At 45.1% G+C, this 15,646-nt stretch overlaps 1 protein-coding gene across 2 annotated transcripts in view; it reads left to right on the top strand.

The window, feature by feature from the left end:
* The window catches only part of LOC307237545 (xenotropic and polytropic retrovirus receptor 1 homolog), a gene marked incomplete at both ends in the record, with an annotated part of 37,907 nt that extends 22,792 nt beyond the window's left edge, over positions 1 to 15,115 (top strand). Inside the window, 14 exons of one of the 2 annotated variants that reach the window (XM_080010280.1) lie at positions 7,252 to 7,353; positions 7,595 to 7,818; positions 8,078 to 8,227; positions 8,763 to 8,846; positions 9,192 to 9,273; positions 9,454 to 9,540; positions 10,055 to 10,152; positions 11,147 to 11,326; positions 11,880 to 12,045; positions 12,952 to 13,146; positions 13,291 to 13,457; positions 13,961 to 14,100; positions 14,691 to 14,912; positions 15,061 to 15,115. In XM_080010280.1, the coding sequence (XP_079866406.1) occupies positions 7,252 to 7,353; positions 7,595 to 7,818; positions 8,078 to 8,227; positions 8,763 to 8,846; positions 9,192 to 9,273; positions 9,454 to 9,540; positions 10,055 to 10,152; positions 11,147 to 11,326; positions 11,880 to 12,045; positions 12,952 to 13,146; positions 13,291 to 13,457; positions 13,961 to 14,100; positions 14,691 to 14,912; positions 15,061 to 15,115 (1,952 nt within the window). Of the gene's footprint in view, positions 1 to 7,251; positions 7,354 to 7,594; positions 7,819 to 8,077; positions 8,228 to 8,762; positions 8,847 to 9,191; positions 9,274 to 9,450; positions 9,541 to 10,054; positions 10,153 to 11,146; positions 11,327 to 11,879; positions 12,046 to 12,951; positions 13,147 to 13,290; positions 13,458 to 13,960; positions 14,101 to 14,690; positions 14,913 to 15,060 lie in introns of both variants that reach the window. The other variant, XM_080010279.1, reaches the window with a different exon arrangement.
* Between the last annotated feature and the right edge of the window lie 531 nt (positions 15,116 to 15,646).

The raw sequence follows: 15,646 nt of genomic DNA, 5'->3' as shown, positions 1-15,646 counted from the left end.
TGTAGAGGACAGACAAGCCAGTTGTAGGTTATTGGTAGAAGTATGGGCTGAGAGAGGCTACCAACTTTAATGATGTTCCAGCAGTTCATGCTTGAAAACCTCCCCACGTATCTGAATTAAAGCAGTGCTGCAAAGAGGAATGGGCTAAAATTCCTCCACGGCGATGTGAATGACTTAAATCAAATTACGCTGCAATTATTGTTGCGAAAGGTAGTACAACCAGTTAGTTTAAGGGGGCTATTACTTTTTCACCTTTGTAATTTGGGTTTTTGATAACTTTTTTCATTAAATAAATGAAGTAATTATTTAAAAATAGGGGTTTTGTTTACTCAGGTTCCCTTTGTCTAATATGACATTTTACCTAAAGATCTGAAACCATTCAGCGTTAAAATTCTGCGGTAATCTAGGTAGTCATGAAGGTTGCAGATACTTTTCTACAGCACTGTGTTTCAAGATGGGCTGCGACAAGTATTGAGGCCGAAGGGAGCCGACATTTTGTGTGTGTGTGCGTGTGCGTGCGTGTGTGTGTGTGTCTTGTTATAGCAATTGAACCTACCATCTATCATTCCACTCAACCCTTTCCCCGTAATCTTCTCCTCTTATGCCACCCTCTTGAGTGTCCCTCAAATTCCTCCATCTTTTTATCTCGTTGGCTGTATTTTCTCCCTCCTTTCTGTCCCTCCGCCTCTCTCTCTTTGTCTGTTATGTCTTTCTGTGCGGCACAAGGAATCTGCTCATCAATCTTCTTTTTAAGATTTTTTTTTCATCAGTAGAAGTTGGAGGAAATCACTTGGGAGATATTTTTAACCTGTTGACCATCATTTAATTAAACAAAACTATAACATTTCTCAAATTCAATTAATTGTTTTAGTCCAATGTAGCATATAAAGTGGGCTTTTACAGCCACCCTGTCTTTTTCTTTTTTTTTAATTATTATTTTTTTAAACCTGTCAGCATGTTTGGTAGACAACAGAGTGTGTGTATGCCATTGCATCTAGGACAGAGTTATACCCCTTTCCCGCTGCACCAAAAACCCACGAACAGCCACTAACAGCCGGCATTTGTCACCAGTGGGAAAGGAAAAACCTTACCTGCGCGATGCGACGCGCATTGAAATTCCGCTGTCATATAATTAGACAGGAGTATCTGTGCACCATTCCATCATTTCATTTCCCATTGAGAATCTAAAATCAAAATCTGAAGTAAATGACTTTTTTTTTTTTTTTTTTAAACGCATGGGGGACCACAAAATGTTGTGAGTGGAGGGATCTCACCGCCCCCACGCTCCCTGCCGCGCTTAGAGTCACTAGGTCACACTGTGCACACCGGCAGCATGGATACTCCATGCTGCTTCTCCATGCAGCCATGCATACTCCATGCTGCTGGTGCTGCCTCTACTGTAGTGTCGGGTCGTTCATGAACGATCCAATTTTTTGGCAACGGTATTTTTGTCAAAATACCCCCCGCAAGTCTTTGTTTTTGTTTGTTTAAGTTGCCGTCTCCTCTACTGTTTCATTCCCAACCACATTGGAACCCTGACACGCCTCTTTTTGGACATGTTCATGACAATGACCGGAAAAGACTGCATTTCTCCTGGCAATAGGAAAGGTGTCAATCGCCTATTTTTAGCGATTTTTCTCATTTTGATGTGAAAACGGGATTAGTCTGAAAGTGGAGTTCAGCTCAACCTACAATGCATCTCTTTATTCATTCTTTAATCATCAACAACTGCTGCAACAACAACTCTGTCCTGTGGACGACCTGTGGGACGATGAGGGCACAGCTTTTTGTTCCACACAACCACCACCAATCTCCCTCTTTGGAGAACCATCTTACCATGCTTTGGTCTTTAGACAACTAATCATCATTACTACTCCAAGAGGGAGAATCACCACGGGTGAGACAAATAAACATAGAAACGAACAACAACATGTACATGGGAAAAGGTAAACATAGTAACATCAATGTGGTGTGGGGGTAGTGTGGCTTAAGCAGTAATTGGGCCCAGGATCAGGGCGGAGGTGCGCATGTTTCTTGTTAGACTTATCAACGAGCAACAGGTAACCCCCCCCCCTCCCACACACACACAGGAGAGGAGCCCTTGCCCTTGTTCCTTGACACATTTTCCATCTGCTCTGGGCTTGTTCCACCTTGCCAACATTCGATAATAAAAGTGGTACTTTTCAACCCCATCACCTGCCACTCGTGTGGCGTATGGCAGGTGAAACGGCTGCAATAAGACGACAACATGTGTAGATAAAACAGTTAATTAAGTCCAGCAAAATTGGAAGAGTGTGTGTGTGTGTGTGTGTGTGTGTGTCTGTGTGTGGACCGTTGAATACACGGGACTTGTACCAATAAGTTCTGGTGTATGAGGTCGGAATTATATCATATCGCCTCCAATCAGTGGAAAAGACCACCGCAGGAAAGGCTCCTCCCCTGATGTGTACACATACAACCCCACCCCCCCACGTGCAGGCATAGCGATGCACCCACAGGCGCAGAACGCGGGCCACCAATGCCAGGTCCCAGACCGACACCCCGGCAGAACTCCCTGCCCCACAGGCGAGCCGGCTGAGCCCCCATGCGAGCCGGAGGGGCCCCCGTGCCCACAACCCCGCGCAAAGGGGAGGTTCGCCCGAGCGCCCACCCACGTAGCCAAGCGGCCCTGTCTTTACATGAACCAATGTGGCAAGTAAACAGTGTAAAAATTGGGTGTGATTAACACCATGACACTCCACATTTTACTTCCCAGTCACTTCTATGCAGCAACATTAAAAGGGGCTGGTCGTGGGATCTCCATAAACTCACGATTTCCATAAGTGGAAGCAAAAGCTTCACGTGCACTGCATTCCCCTCACAGAGTTCGCCTTTGTGACAATGTCATCTGGTGAAGAAATTCTAGTCATTTTCCATCCAGAAACCAGGCGGAAACAAGTGTGGCCAACAATTTGTTGGCTCAAGATCACACTCCCAGACTGATTTATTACTTCTGCCTTGTATTCAGCCAAATGATAGTTACAGATACTGCACAACCTCACTTAGCTTTCCAAACTTTGCTGGATTCTGTCAGTATGATCCCTGACGGCTCCCCAGGTGAATTGACTGTTTTGGTCCTGTATTTAAATAGTTTTCAAATATACCTGGGTACTGCGTGGTTAATGCTAACAGATTTCATGCTTTTTCTTAAATAGGAGATTTCAGGCAAGGACCTGGACTTTGACCGAAGAGTCAAAGTCCAGGTAAAATTCCACTTTGTTCTAATTTGCATAATATGCATTACTTACTTTGCCTTGTTTGTGAGTGTTTTCAATATGTCCGAAAACAACAGTATGTTCAAATTCTATGAAAAGTCCCAAGATGACATGCTACATCCAGTGATATGTCATAGTATGTAAACACTGCACACTCTATGGGCAAGCATATCCCACAATTCATTGAGGGCAAGGGGAAAAGTTTATGCAGTGTGGTTATCAACCCAGAACGTGCTGAACGGAAGTGGAGCGGCTATATCACAATGTAGTATTTCTAAGAAGCAATTGTTCTTTTTCCTCACATACTCAAGCATGCAGATATGTGATGCTGATATCATAGGCACAAATGTAGTATGGAGTACGTGTTTTTGGACGCAGAACGAGGCAAAGTTAGCACTCAAAGACTTGTGAGCTCACCATGGACAAAGATGCTCCACAAATTCAAACTGAAGAAGAGTTGAAAACAAAGCACGGCTTATAAAGGCACCAGGACCTGGACTCCATATGAAATATATTTGTGTGCATGTCCAGCACTACATTGTGAGGAAAAAAAAAAAAGGCAGTTCATTCTGAAATGGCTTCACTTTCCCTCTTTCCCCACTTTGCTTATTCTGTATCAGCAAGTAGTGCCCAAAAGTGAGTGCTCGCTCTTCATCGGTGCACCTCTGAGCACTGCCCTGTTGGCACAGGGCAGTGCTCACGTGTGACTGTTTGAAAGGCTTGCGCGTGTTAAGCAAGGTATCAGTTTGAAGGCGTCTAAAAAAAATAAATAAAAAAACAGCTATTGTCGAATGGAAAGTACAGCCTATTACAGACACACAGACGTGTCATAATGGTAATACTGATAATGATCATAATTACACCAAGGAGGGAGGGAGCAAAAGCAACCGCAGAATAAGGAACAAAAAGGGGCCGAGATGATTTACTGCCGTCCGCAAGTGTGTGTGTGTGCGTGCGTGTCTGGTGGAGAGTGGGTGGGGTTGGTTGGGTGTGTATGTGGTGCACATGCGGTATACATGTGAGACTTAAACGCTCCAATTTACTTCATCCGCCGTCTTCCACAAAACCGAGTCTTGAGTCCGTAAGCCGCTGAATCAGAGTCTGCGTTGGCTGACTCAAACCCACCTGCACCGTCTGGGTGCTTCTCTCAGCCACGTGGGGAAAACGGGACTAATTTATTCCTTGTTTTTGTGTTGACAGATTTTATATCATGTTGAAACAACTCCCAGCTGCATACCCAGTAAATGGGCTGCATAATTAAATGATTAACCAAACAATCAATTATTTGACAACATGAAAATAATTGAGTTACATTTTGGTTTACGAATAATTGGTTTACCCAACTTCAGAATCAGAACTACATCTGAATGCCTGTCTTGAGTTCCATATGATGGAAATATAAAGTTATATTTTAAACTGCTGGCTGGAAATTAAATAATTTCAAGGTGTCTGAAGTTGAAATTGCTTATTATTTGAACTTATTGTGATGATTTATGATCTTCATTAATTGCGTAGAGGAATCCACTAATGGGGAAAAATCTCCAGATTAATCAAATAAAAAAGCAATTCTAAGTTGTTGTTGTAGCCAAAATCGAGCACCATATGAATACTAACCATCATGCAAATGTGAACCCTGGCTGGCCGAGTTTAGAAAGGGTTCTAATAAAGCACTGTACAGTAAACATGGTGCTAAATGCCCCATCATTACCGCTGTTTGGACACCGACACTGTACGGTTTCTTTATTCCATGTTTTACATCCAAACAGCACAATACATGTGGACCTGTAGACCCATCATTGCAGTTTAAAATGTGGCATTGCTCAGTTTACATAGCCGAAGTAAATGTTCAAACCTGAGTGTATTTCAGTGCCAGGGATCGTCGTCCACACTCACCCGCCAGCATGCTCTGTGGGCCGACCACCATGGGAGTTGGGCTTCCGTCCCCGTGGTAACGAAAACTGAGATCAGAGACAGCAGCACAGTGCCGCTCTACGTTTACACCGATCAGCCACGACATTAAAACCATCACCAATAACCACTAATATTGTGTAGCTCCCCCCGGTGCCGTCAAAACAGCTGTGACCTGTGGAGGCTTGGACTCCACCAGACTCTGAAGGTGTCCTGTGGTATCTGGCACCAAGACGTTAGCAGCAGATCCTTTAAGTCCTGCAAGTTGTGAGGTGGGGTCCCCATGGATCAGACTTGTTGTTCCAGCACATCCCACAGATGCTCCATCGGATCGGACCGGACCCAAACCCCATCCACATGATGGAGAAGAAAAGGTGATTCATCAGACCAGGTCACCTTCTTCCATTGCTCCATGGTCCAGTTGTGACGCTCACGTGTCCATTGTAGGTGTTTTGGGTGGTGGACAGGGGTCAGCATGGACACTGTGAGCTCCCATACGCAGCAAGCTGCCATGCACTGTGTGTTCTACACCTTTCTATCATAGCAACATTCACTGTTTCACCACTTTGTGCTACAGTAGTTCTTCTGTGGGATCCAACCAGACGGGCTGGACTTCACTCCCCACCTGCATCAATGAGCCTTGGGCGTCCATGACCCTGTCGCCGGTTCACCGGTCGTCCTTCCTTGGATCACTTTTGGTAGCTAGTAACCACTGCAGAGTGGGAACAGCCACAAGAGCTGTGCTTGTGGAGATGCTCTGACCCAGTCGTCCAGCATCACAATGTGCTCCTTGTCAAAGAGGCTTAGATCCTTACCACGCCCATTTTTCTTGCTTCCAACACATCAACTTGAAGAACTGACTGTTCACTTGCTGCCTTATATATCCCATCCCTTCACAGGTGCCATTGGAACCAGATGATCAATGTTATCACTTCACCTGTCAGCGGTTTTAATGTTGTGGCTGATCGGTGTATGTTGTTGTCAGGAAAATATCCAGGCTTGATATCCTTACTCCCTGCCATCACATGTGTTTCATACAGGTGAAGTATTGAACTAGGGGTGTTGGATTGGACTAAATATCTGCTTCATGTGTTTTTTTTTGTTTTTTTTTGTTTTGTTTTTATAAATCTTCAGGTTGTTGTTTTAAACCATGCATCAAGGTCAGTGTGCATAACCAACACAGCCTATTCAGAAGCTCTTCCGGCCCAAAAAAGGAATCAATCAACTGTATACTTACTGATAAAGATGATCCTTGCTCTGAAAGTTGTGCTTATCTTCCCTTGTAGAGGAAACAACAGCAGAACTTTGAAGGGCAAAAATTCCTCCTGGGGTTGTCAGATGTTTGACTCTTTCATCAAACAAACTATACGAGCAACAAAACATCATTCGGCTCCATTATTATGTTTTCATTTCAGGTCGAGTGAATTTCAACCCAATGTGAGAAATGTTGCAACAAATTCAAAAGTAAATTAGGTGTTTTAATGTCAATAGATGATTCTGTTCCATAGAGTTGATGTATGTTGTTATAGCATTATAAACGTATACTATGATAGACATGAAATTAAGGAAATAAGACAATTCATTAATCGCAGTTAATTGTATGACAATTCATCGTCAGCTAAAATGTCATGATCATGACTGGGTGAGGACTGGGTTGAATTCCAAGTCTGAGGTTGTGCCAAGGGACCTTTTATAGAAGGAATTTTGAGTCGCAGACAAATTTTCAAGATTGTAAGAGAATCATTCAGAGAGCCCTCGTCTTCAGTCGTTAAATGCACGCTCTCATCTCCCGATGCTGTCTTCTGAAGGTCTCTTTGGTGTGTAGCTGCCACAAGGCCTTTGAGAAAAACCCATGTTATAGAGCCTGCTTCTGAGCTGTCTCACTGCTCCGCCTGCTGGTCATAAGCTGCCACCACGGCAGCTGGCAGGAATACAGTAGGACATGGGACGACCATTTAATTCTACACATACTGAATACATACGACTGTTTTGTTTTTTTTGTTGTGTGTTTTAGTTCTAAGCTCAAATTATGTTATAATGAGCCTTGTAGTTCAGTTTCCCCAAATGTGTATTTTGTGTCTTCCTGCAGTCACGGATGAGGACACCGTTAAGAGATACTATGCCAAGTTTGAGGAGAAGTTCTTCCAGGCGTGTGAGAAGGAGCTTGCCAAGATCAACACGTTCTACTCTGGTAATCACAGTTGTAAATGCAGCCTCTTGACACGTAAACGCATCATCACACATGCATCTATCTTTCCGGATTTTGGCGAGTCATTGAGGAGTCTGAACAAGTATTAAGTTTAGGGAGAATTCAGGCCTAAAATTATTGTACTTTATATATCTATTAAGCAACTCTGAGAATGGATCCACACTTAGTAGCCATCCTCCTGCGATATCCATACACATCTCCTGTCCCGGCTCTGCTCCTCCAGAGAAGCTGGCCGAGGCCCAGCGCCGGTTCGCCACGCTTCAGAACGAGCTGCAGTCGTCGCTGGACGCCCAGAGGGAGAGCTCGGCCCACGCGCGGGGCCTGCGCCGCAGGAAGACGGTGTTTGCGCTGTCGCAGCAGGAGAGATGCAAGCACAGGAACATCAAGGACCTGCAGCTGGCGTTCTCCGAGTTCTACCTGAGCCTGATCCTGCTGCAGAACTATCAGGTGTGCGCGCACGGGGGCGTTGTCGTTAAATCGCTGGCAGCCTGTTTAGAAGGACCTGGCCGTAGGTCAGTCCATCAGGACAGAAGCGTGATGGACGGTTCCATGGCAACCCCAGGAAAATTTGGCCCAGTCCCCTGCCGCCATCTTACTAGCTTGTCTCAAGACGGCGTCAGAAGTAATGGTACCCATGCACCCCTGCACTTTATCCATGACTTCTCCCACTGACTGTCTGTCTCTCTGCTTGTCTGTCTTCGTACAGAACCTGAACTTCACGGGTTTCCGGAAGATTCTGAAGAAGCATGACAAGATCCTGGAAACTTCGCGGGGCGCCGACTGGAGGGTGGCCCACGTGGAAGTGGCCCCGTTCTACACCTGCAAGAAGATCACACAGCTGATCTCTGAGACGGAGGTACAGTGCACGTAGTGACGCTGGACGGCAGCCCCGCTGGCGCCAAACTCAAGTCTTCATTCTGCGGTACGGTGTCATCATGAAATGAAATGTCTCTATTACCCTTTTTCCACCGCACCAAAAATCCGGTAACGCCCGTGAACATCTGGCTTCAGTGCGGACATTGGCGCGCGGAAAGACAAGAATATCTGTGTATCATCAGATCATTTCCCATTCTATTTAGAATTCCAAATTAAAACCAGAAGTTAGTGAATTTTTTCGGAACCGTGAATTGTTTTGGGGGAGTTTGAATTCTGTACCGCCCCAAGTCCGCTGCCGAAGGACCGGGCCGGTGCGCCGCGGCTCTCCCGCGCATCGTGCGCTGCCATGTGGGCGTGGATACTCCATGGTGCTTTCACTGTTTTTCTTTTATTAATACAGAGCATACTTTGGAAGGGCGCAATCGCCTATTTTTAGCGGGTTGGGTTTTAAAAACCTGCGTATACGCGCTCATTTTGATGCAGAAATGGTAAATCTCCGTCTTTCTGTCTCCCAGGCGTTGGTCACAGCGGAGCTGGAAGGGGGGGACAGGCAGAAGGCCATGAAGAGGCTCCGTGTCCCGCCCCTCGGTGCTGCACAGGTGAGAGAAACAAACGCGCCCTTTCTGTCGTCTGCCTTCTCGTCGGCACCTGGACAACGTGCGATGGACCGCGAGCTCCTCCTTTCTGTCCATCTGAAGACATTGATTTACATGAAAATAATCCACAAAAATTAAAGATGTGTATCGCCATCGCAGTTGCAACATTCAAAAAAAAAAATGGCCTTATTCGAAGTAAAGCTGGAGGTTTAGTGTGCATGTCAACACGATTCATCAAGTTCCCTTTCAGAGTCAATATCTCTGGCACCGCAGAATCTCAAAAGTTTTCGCATTGAAAACAGTGATTATGGGCTGCTTGAATCCTCTCCTTCCTCCGTGTGTCTGCAGCCAGCCCCGGCCTGGACCACATTCAGAGTGGGGCTCTACTGCGGCGTTTTCCTGGTGCTGATGGTCACCGTGGTCATCACAGGTAACACACACGTACGACGGCGTACGGACACACTCTGGCTGTCTTGGAATATAAAACAATGATACGTCAATCGCTACGCTCTAATGGGCCCCAACTTACTTTGTCTTCCTCTGTAGTCTTACGCCTCTCTTTTTTAATTTCCCCTTTGTCTCTCTTTCCTCATCCTCCCGTCTCCAGGAGCCGTGGTGATCCGGAATGCGGACGTTTGGCCTCTGGTCAGAATCTACCGGGGAGGCTTCCTGCTGATCGAGTTCCTTTTCCTGTTAGGTAGAATAACGACACACTCATGAATACACACACACACTTACAGTTAATTCATCAAGTCAAATGAGAAGGATTTTATTATTATTATTATTATATATGTTTTTATTTATTATTATTATTTTTTTTTTTACATGGGACTTTTCTGCTGTCCTCACAAGGAGAAACATGGAAACACCTTAACACCAAATGGTTTTCCAATTATGAAAATTAAACTCTGGGTTCATTATGCCTGGGCTGAATCTATCCTTGGTCATTTTTCTTGCTATTAGACTGTTTGTCTTGTTTCGGCATAATTCATTCACACTGGTGATTTTTTTTATTTTTTATATTCCTTGCTAGGTTTGTCCATAAGGGTCCATGCCAATAACACATTTTTGTCTCATTAAAATTGAGTACAAAGTCAATAATTCACTTTTTTTCATTGGACGTGGAATTTTGTGGAATGTGGTGATGGAAAAGTCGACAAACATCACCTTGAATTTTGAGTGGGACCCGGTATCTGTGCTCCGCCCTGCAGGCATCAATACCTACGGTTGGCGACAGGCGGGGGTGAACCACGTGCTCATTTTCGAGCTCAACCCTCGGAACAATCTCTCACACCAGCATCTCTTTGAGGTATGTGTATGTTGACGCTTCCGAAGCCAAGGAACCCGCCACCTCAAGCACACAGAGTCCCGTTAAAAGAGACAAGATGGCGTCTGCACTGAAGTTAATTCTTTGCATTCTTGGCAAATTACAGTACATTGCATTGATCAGACGCTTTTATCCAAAGCGACTTACAATTATTCAAACACCGACGGACGAAGCCATCAGGAGCAATTAGGGGTTAAGTGTCTTGCTCAAGGACACTACAGCATGCTAGCAGGAGGAGCCTGGGATCGAACCAACAACCTTCAGATTACTAGATGACCAGCTCTACCTCCTGAGCTACCATCCCCACATCCTAATGTACACATACTACCCCACATACTATTGCCTGATGTTTAGGAAATTAGAAGCTTTTACTTTCAGGCATTAAATCTGCATGCAACTGTCCCTGCAGGAAATTGTGATTTTGCGATAATAAATGCAAATTCGACGGCAATCTCCGCAATATTTGCAAGAGCTTGCAGTTCTGCAAAATTGCTGATACTTTTCTGCATTAAATCGCCAAATCAACAACAAACGTCAATTTAAATCGTGCTGGAAACGAATCAAAAGCACAGTGTTACATTTTCTTGTGACCAGGATCCGCATAGTTCTTTTATGTTTTGGGAGGAAGAAAAAAAAGATGAGTACTAAAATATTTCCACTTCTTTCTGTGATACTTCTATGCAGAATATGTCACGCAGAAAGCACAATTGAGTTCTTAAATGGCAAATCAAAAAGCTCTCTCCGTTTAAAAAAATAAAAATAAAATCAAATAAAAAAATTAAAAATGCAGATGTAAAAATGGACTGAAACCAACCCACTCCCAAAGGAACTGTGAAAAGCAACAATCGTCCCCCTTCTACACCAGATACCCGAAGGAGCTATTTTATTTATTTTTGTCGATGCCGGCTGAGGAATCGACACAAACCCTGACCTAGAGCTGCTGTACTAAAGCGCTGTCTTCCTGCCGCCCGTGCAGATCGCCGGGCTGCTGGGCGTGTTGTGGTGCGTCAGCCTGCTCTCCTGCCTGTTCAGCGACAACATCCTGGTGCCCATGCAGGCCAACCCCCTGGCTCTGTACGGCTTCTTCTTCCTCTTCCTCATCAACCCCTTCAAGACCTGCTACTACAAGTCCCGCTTCTGGCTCCTCAAGCTGCTGGTAACCATCACCTTAACTAACCCGACCTCACCAGGGGTCCTCACTGAGCCACACACATAGGCTCCACTACCTTCTGTACTGTATGTAGCATACTGTACCGCATACTGTGTCACTGTTCAGGGTTGTTCGGTGTTACCGTATTGTTAAGCCGTACTGTTGTGTACTGTGCTGTATAATCCCACAAACACTACCTCTTTTCATATACGTAATTGCCTATCCCATATACATAAGCATATACCCTTTATCTATTCCATTTTATTTTATTTTATTTTATTCCATTTTATTCTATATATTTTTATTTTTTTATTCTATAAGTATTCGACTTACTGTATTACGTTTTAGGAATCAGTTAGTTGGTCTAGTAGAAAGAAGTTTTTCCCTAGGACATATTGTGTGTTATCACCGGGTGCGTTGCATTACTTTTCACTGCATATATGTATGAAAGTATGTATATGTGTATGACGAATAAACCTCTCGAATCTTGACCCTGGAACCCGGAGCTCTCCTCCTCTGGGCGGCACTAAAACACGTCGTTGCTCTTCCCGCTCCGCAGTTCCGCGTGGTGACGGCCCCCTTCCACCGCGTGGAGTTTGCCGACTTCTGGCTGGCCGACCAGCTCAACTCTTTGGGCGTGGTGCTGATGGACCTGGAGTACATGATCTGCTTCTACAGCTTCGAGCTGGACTGGCACAGGCACGACGGCCTCATCAGCAGTCAAGGTAACGGAGAGGTTCCCCGCAGAGCAGCCTGGAAGGATAGGTTTGCTCTGCCGTTGGTCTTTTTTAGTTTCTTGAGTGAACTTTGTGAGCTACTGAGAAGCTTAACACTCTGCTGCACTTTGCTTGAGCGCAGTCCACTGGGCAAGGCTTTAAGACTTAAAACATTCAATCTTTTGAATGGGTCTCGCAATATGACTTGATTTTATCAATAATAATAATAATAATAATGATGATGATAATAATAATAATAATAATAATAATAATAATAATAATAATAATAATAATGGTAATAATAATGATCATAATGAGCAAAAAACAATATATCAATATATTGTCATTTTATAGACTATAAGAATTGCTACCATCTGATGTGCACTACAAACATGCAGGTTTCACAGAACAAATTTCAGGTTTTATACAGAAATTTAATATTTCATTTGCTCTTTATTATTTCTTTGTATTTTTTAATACAGTACTAATAAATGTAAATATATATATATGTGTATGTATATATATATATATATATATATATATATATATATATATATATATATACATACACACACACACACACACACACACACACACACACACACACACACACACACACACACACACACACACACACACACACAATACACTGCTCCTAGATACGTCAGTCACCATGATGGTAAATGCAGAGAAATTGCAAATGTCCCTGTTATGGGGCTAATAAAGGTATATATTTAAAAAAAAAATACTAATACATTTTAATCTAAAAAAAAATATATATATATATATTTATATAATTTTTGACCAGTATAAATAACTTGCATGAATAAATTTGTGGTTAATTTAAGAAGGAGTTGCATCACTACCGAACACAATATCGATATTGCAGTTTGCTGAATTAGTTTTTCACCTCAGGGAAGAACACGTGCCACTCGTACTCGTACGGCGTGCGCGCGGTGATCCAGTGCCTCCCCGCCTGGTTCCGATTCGTTCAGTGTCTCCGGCGTTACCGCGACACCAAGCGGGCGTTCCCTCACCTGGTCAACGCCGGGAAGTACTCCACCTCCTTCTTCACCATCACCTTCGGAGCGCTCTACAGCACACACAAAGGTACGACAAACGCACACACGTACACGACACGATGTGACCGTGAATGTTAGACCCCTGTTGAACACTGCTCTGGTCCCCGCTCGCTCGCTCGCTCTCTCTCTCTCTCTCACTCTCACTCTCTCACTCTCACTCTCTCTCTCCCAGTTGAAAACCCTGCAGAAGCCCAGATCTTCTTCTACCTGCTCATTGGCTGCTCCGTGGTCAGTTCCTGTTACACGCTGATCTGGGATCTGAAGATGGACTGGGGCTTGTTCGACAGGAACGCCGGCGAGAACACCTTCCTGAGAGAGGAGATTGTCTATCCGCAAAAGGTAGCGCGCACACACACACACACACACACACACTCTCTCTCTCTCTCTCTCTCAAACGGTGAGCAGTATTGAAGGAGCTGTTATATTAGGAGGGTATGCAGTTGAGATCTAGTGAACGGCGTCAAATGAAGACGTACTCCAAAATGTATTTTCTGAAACTTGTAGAAACGGTTGCAAAATTGATTGTAAAGATGTTGCCCAAACAGGCTTTTTTTTTTCCACAGTTATTGCTTTTGCCATTGGTTCCCAGTCGGGGCTAACGGGAGAAGCTATTGTAAATGTGTTGTTTTTGTCAATTCTAGCTCGGAGGTGATCAGAGCACGTCACATCTAATTACCCGTGTTAGGTGTGACATCTGCTTTTAATTCAATACGTTGTTTAAAACTCAGTGCAATCATTTGTTTCCACCCGCTCCGTCTCTTCCCTCCTTTATTTTTTCCTCTCTGTCCGTCCCTCTCGCTCCTCCTCCCTCTCCCTCCCTCTCTCTCTTTCTCTCCTTCTAGGCTTACTACTACAGTGCCATAGTGGAGGATGTGTTGTTGCGTTTCTCTTGGATTCTGACCCTCTCTCTCAGCACATTCAGCAGTTATCCAGGAATCTCTGACATACTGGCCACCGTGCTGGCCCCGATGGAGGTCTTCAGGTACACACACACACACTGGGGTTGGGTGAAATTATTTATTTTTTTGGTTTGTTTTGTTCCTTGTAGAGATGCACTGATAATTCCATTGTGTCTGGTATTCTGCTTGTGTGTTTGTGTAAAAACAGGAAATATAAATCAGTTAATGAAAAATATTACATGCACTATCGCAGCAATTACCCAAAGGTGAAAACTCGTGACTCGTACTCAGGATCCAAATGAAATGTTTTTTCGCGCATCCCTAAATCATAGTATCCCCGGATCATAGTATGTCTCCAGAATTTACCTCTATGATAATTTATCCATGTATTGTGAAAATAACTTTACTTTTAACAATGCCATACCCTTTCCTACCAGTAGGTGGCCTCACCCATCAGCATAGGTTGTCGTTTTTCAACCCGGGTCATAGCAATGTAGGTTCCCAGGCCTTATTAAAATGTTTATATCGAGTCGTGAATTCTCTGGCATTCTTCCTGAGGATATTTCACCAATTTATTTTTCTGGAAATGTCCCCGAACCGCGACACCTCTGTACCGTATCGAGCCAAACCAAACTCTCGGGGGGAAAAAAACCTCTGCGCCTCCCTCCTCCAGGCGCTTCGTGTGGAACTTCTTCCGCCTGGAGAACGAGCACCTCAACAACTGCGGCGAGTTCAGGGCGGTGCGCGACATCAGCGTGGCGCCGCTGAACGCCGACGACCAGACGCTGCTGGAGCAGATGATGGACCAGGAGGACGGCGTGCGGAACCGCCAGGGCAAGAAGAGCTGGAAGCGGAGCTACAGCATGAGCCTGCGCCGGCCACGCCTGGCCTCGCAGTGAGTCCCGCTCCCGCTCACGCCGACTCCACGTTTACATTTCAGTCGGTTGTGAGGAAATGTCATTTGTGGCTGTGACCTCGGAATAATTGAACCTTTTGCTTTGGCATTTCTAGTCAATCGCCAAATTTCTCTCTCTCCGCTCAAGGTCCAAGACCCGTGACACCAAGGTGCTGATCGAGGACACGGACGACGACTCCTGACATCAGGCCACGCCCATCGCCTGGGTCCAGAACTTGTTCAAGGGAGGAAACTCTGCCTCCTCATGAAGGAAGGAACCCAGCGAGTCGGGCGTCGAACCCTGTGGAAAATGAACCGACAAACTTGACGCCGAACCTTGGGGGTGACCCCGCCTTCCTCCAACGCAAAGGCCCTCGGGTGCAGAGCGTCTCGGGGGGGGGGGGGGGGGCTTCCTCCGGTGACAAACTCTCAAGCTGCCCCGACGCCTAAAAACGACTATAAATAATCACGAGGAGTGGGCTTCGATGACTTATACGTACCCGCCCCGCCCGGCTGCTACAACCTGCTCTTACATCACATCCTTCATGTGAAACCAGACGTAAGCAGATCCCGAAGGCCGGCAATCCCATCCCGCTTTCCCCTTCCTGTACGTGTCGACGCATCGGTAGACCACTTCCTTCCCGGCCCCTGAATTGCGTCGGAGAAGGGCCTAACCTTCTGGACCTTCTAGAAGAACCTTCCAGAAGCTGGACTTCTATGAGGAAGTGTTCACG

This window comes from Zeus faber (assembly GCF_960531495.2).
Source record: "Zeus faber genome assembly, chromosome: 12".
Classification (NCBI taxonomy): Eukaryota; Metazoa; Chordata; class Actinopteri; order Zeiformes; family Zeidae; genus Zeus; species Zeus faber.
Note: the sequence above shows the minus strand (reverse complement) of the source record. Positions and strands in the feature narration are given on the sequence as shown.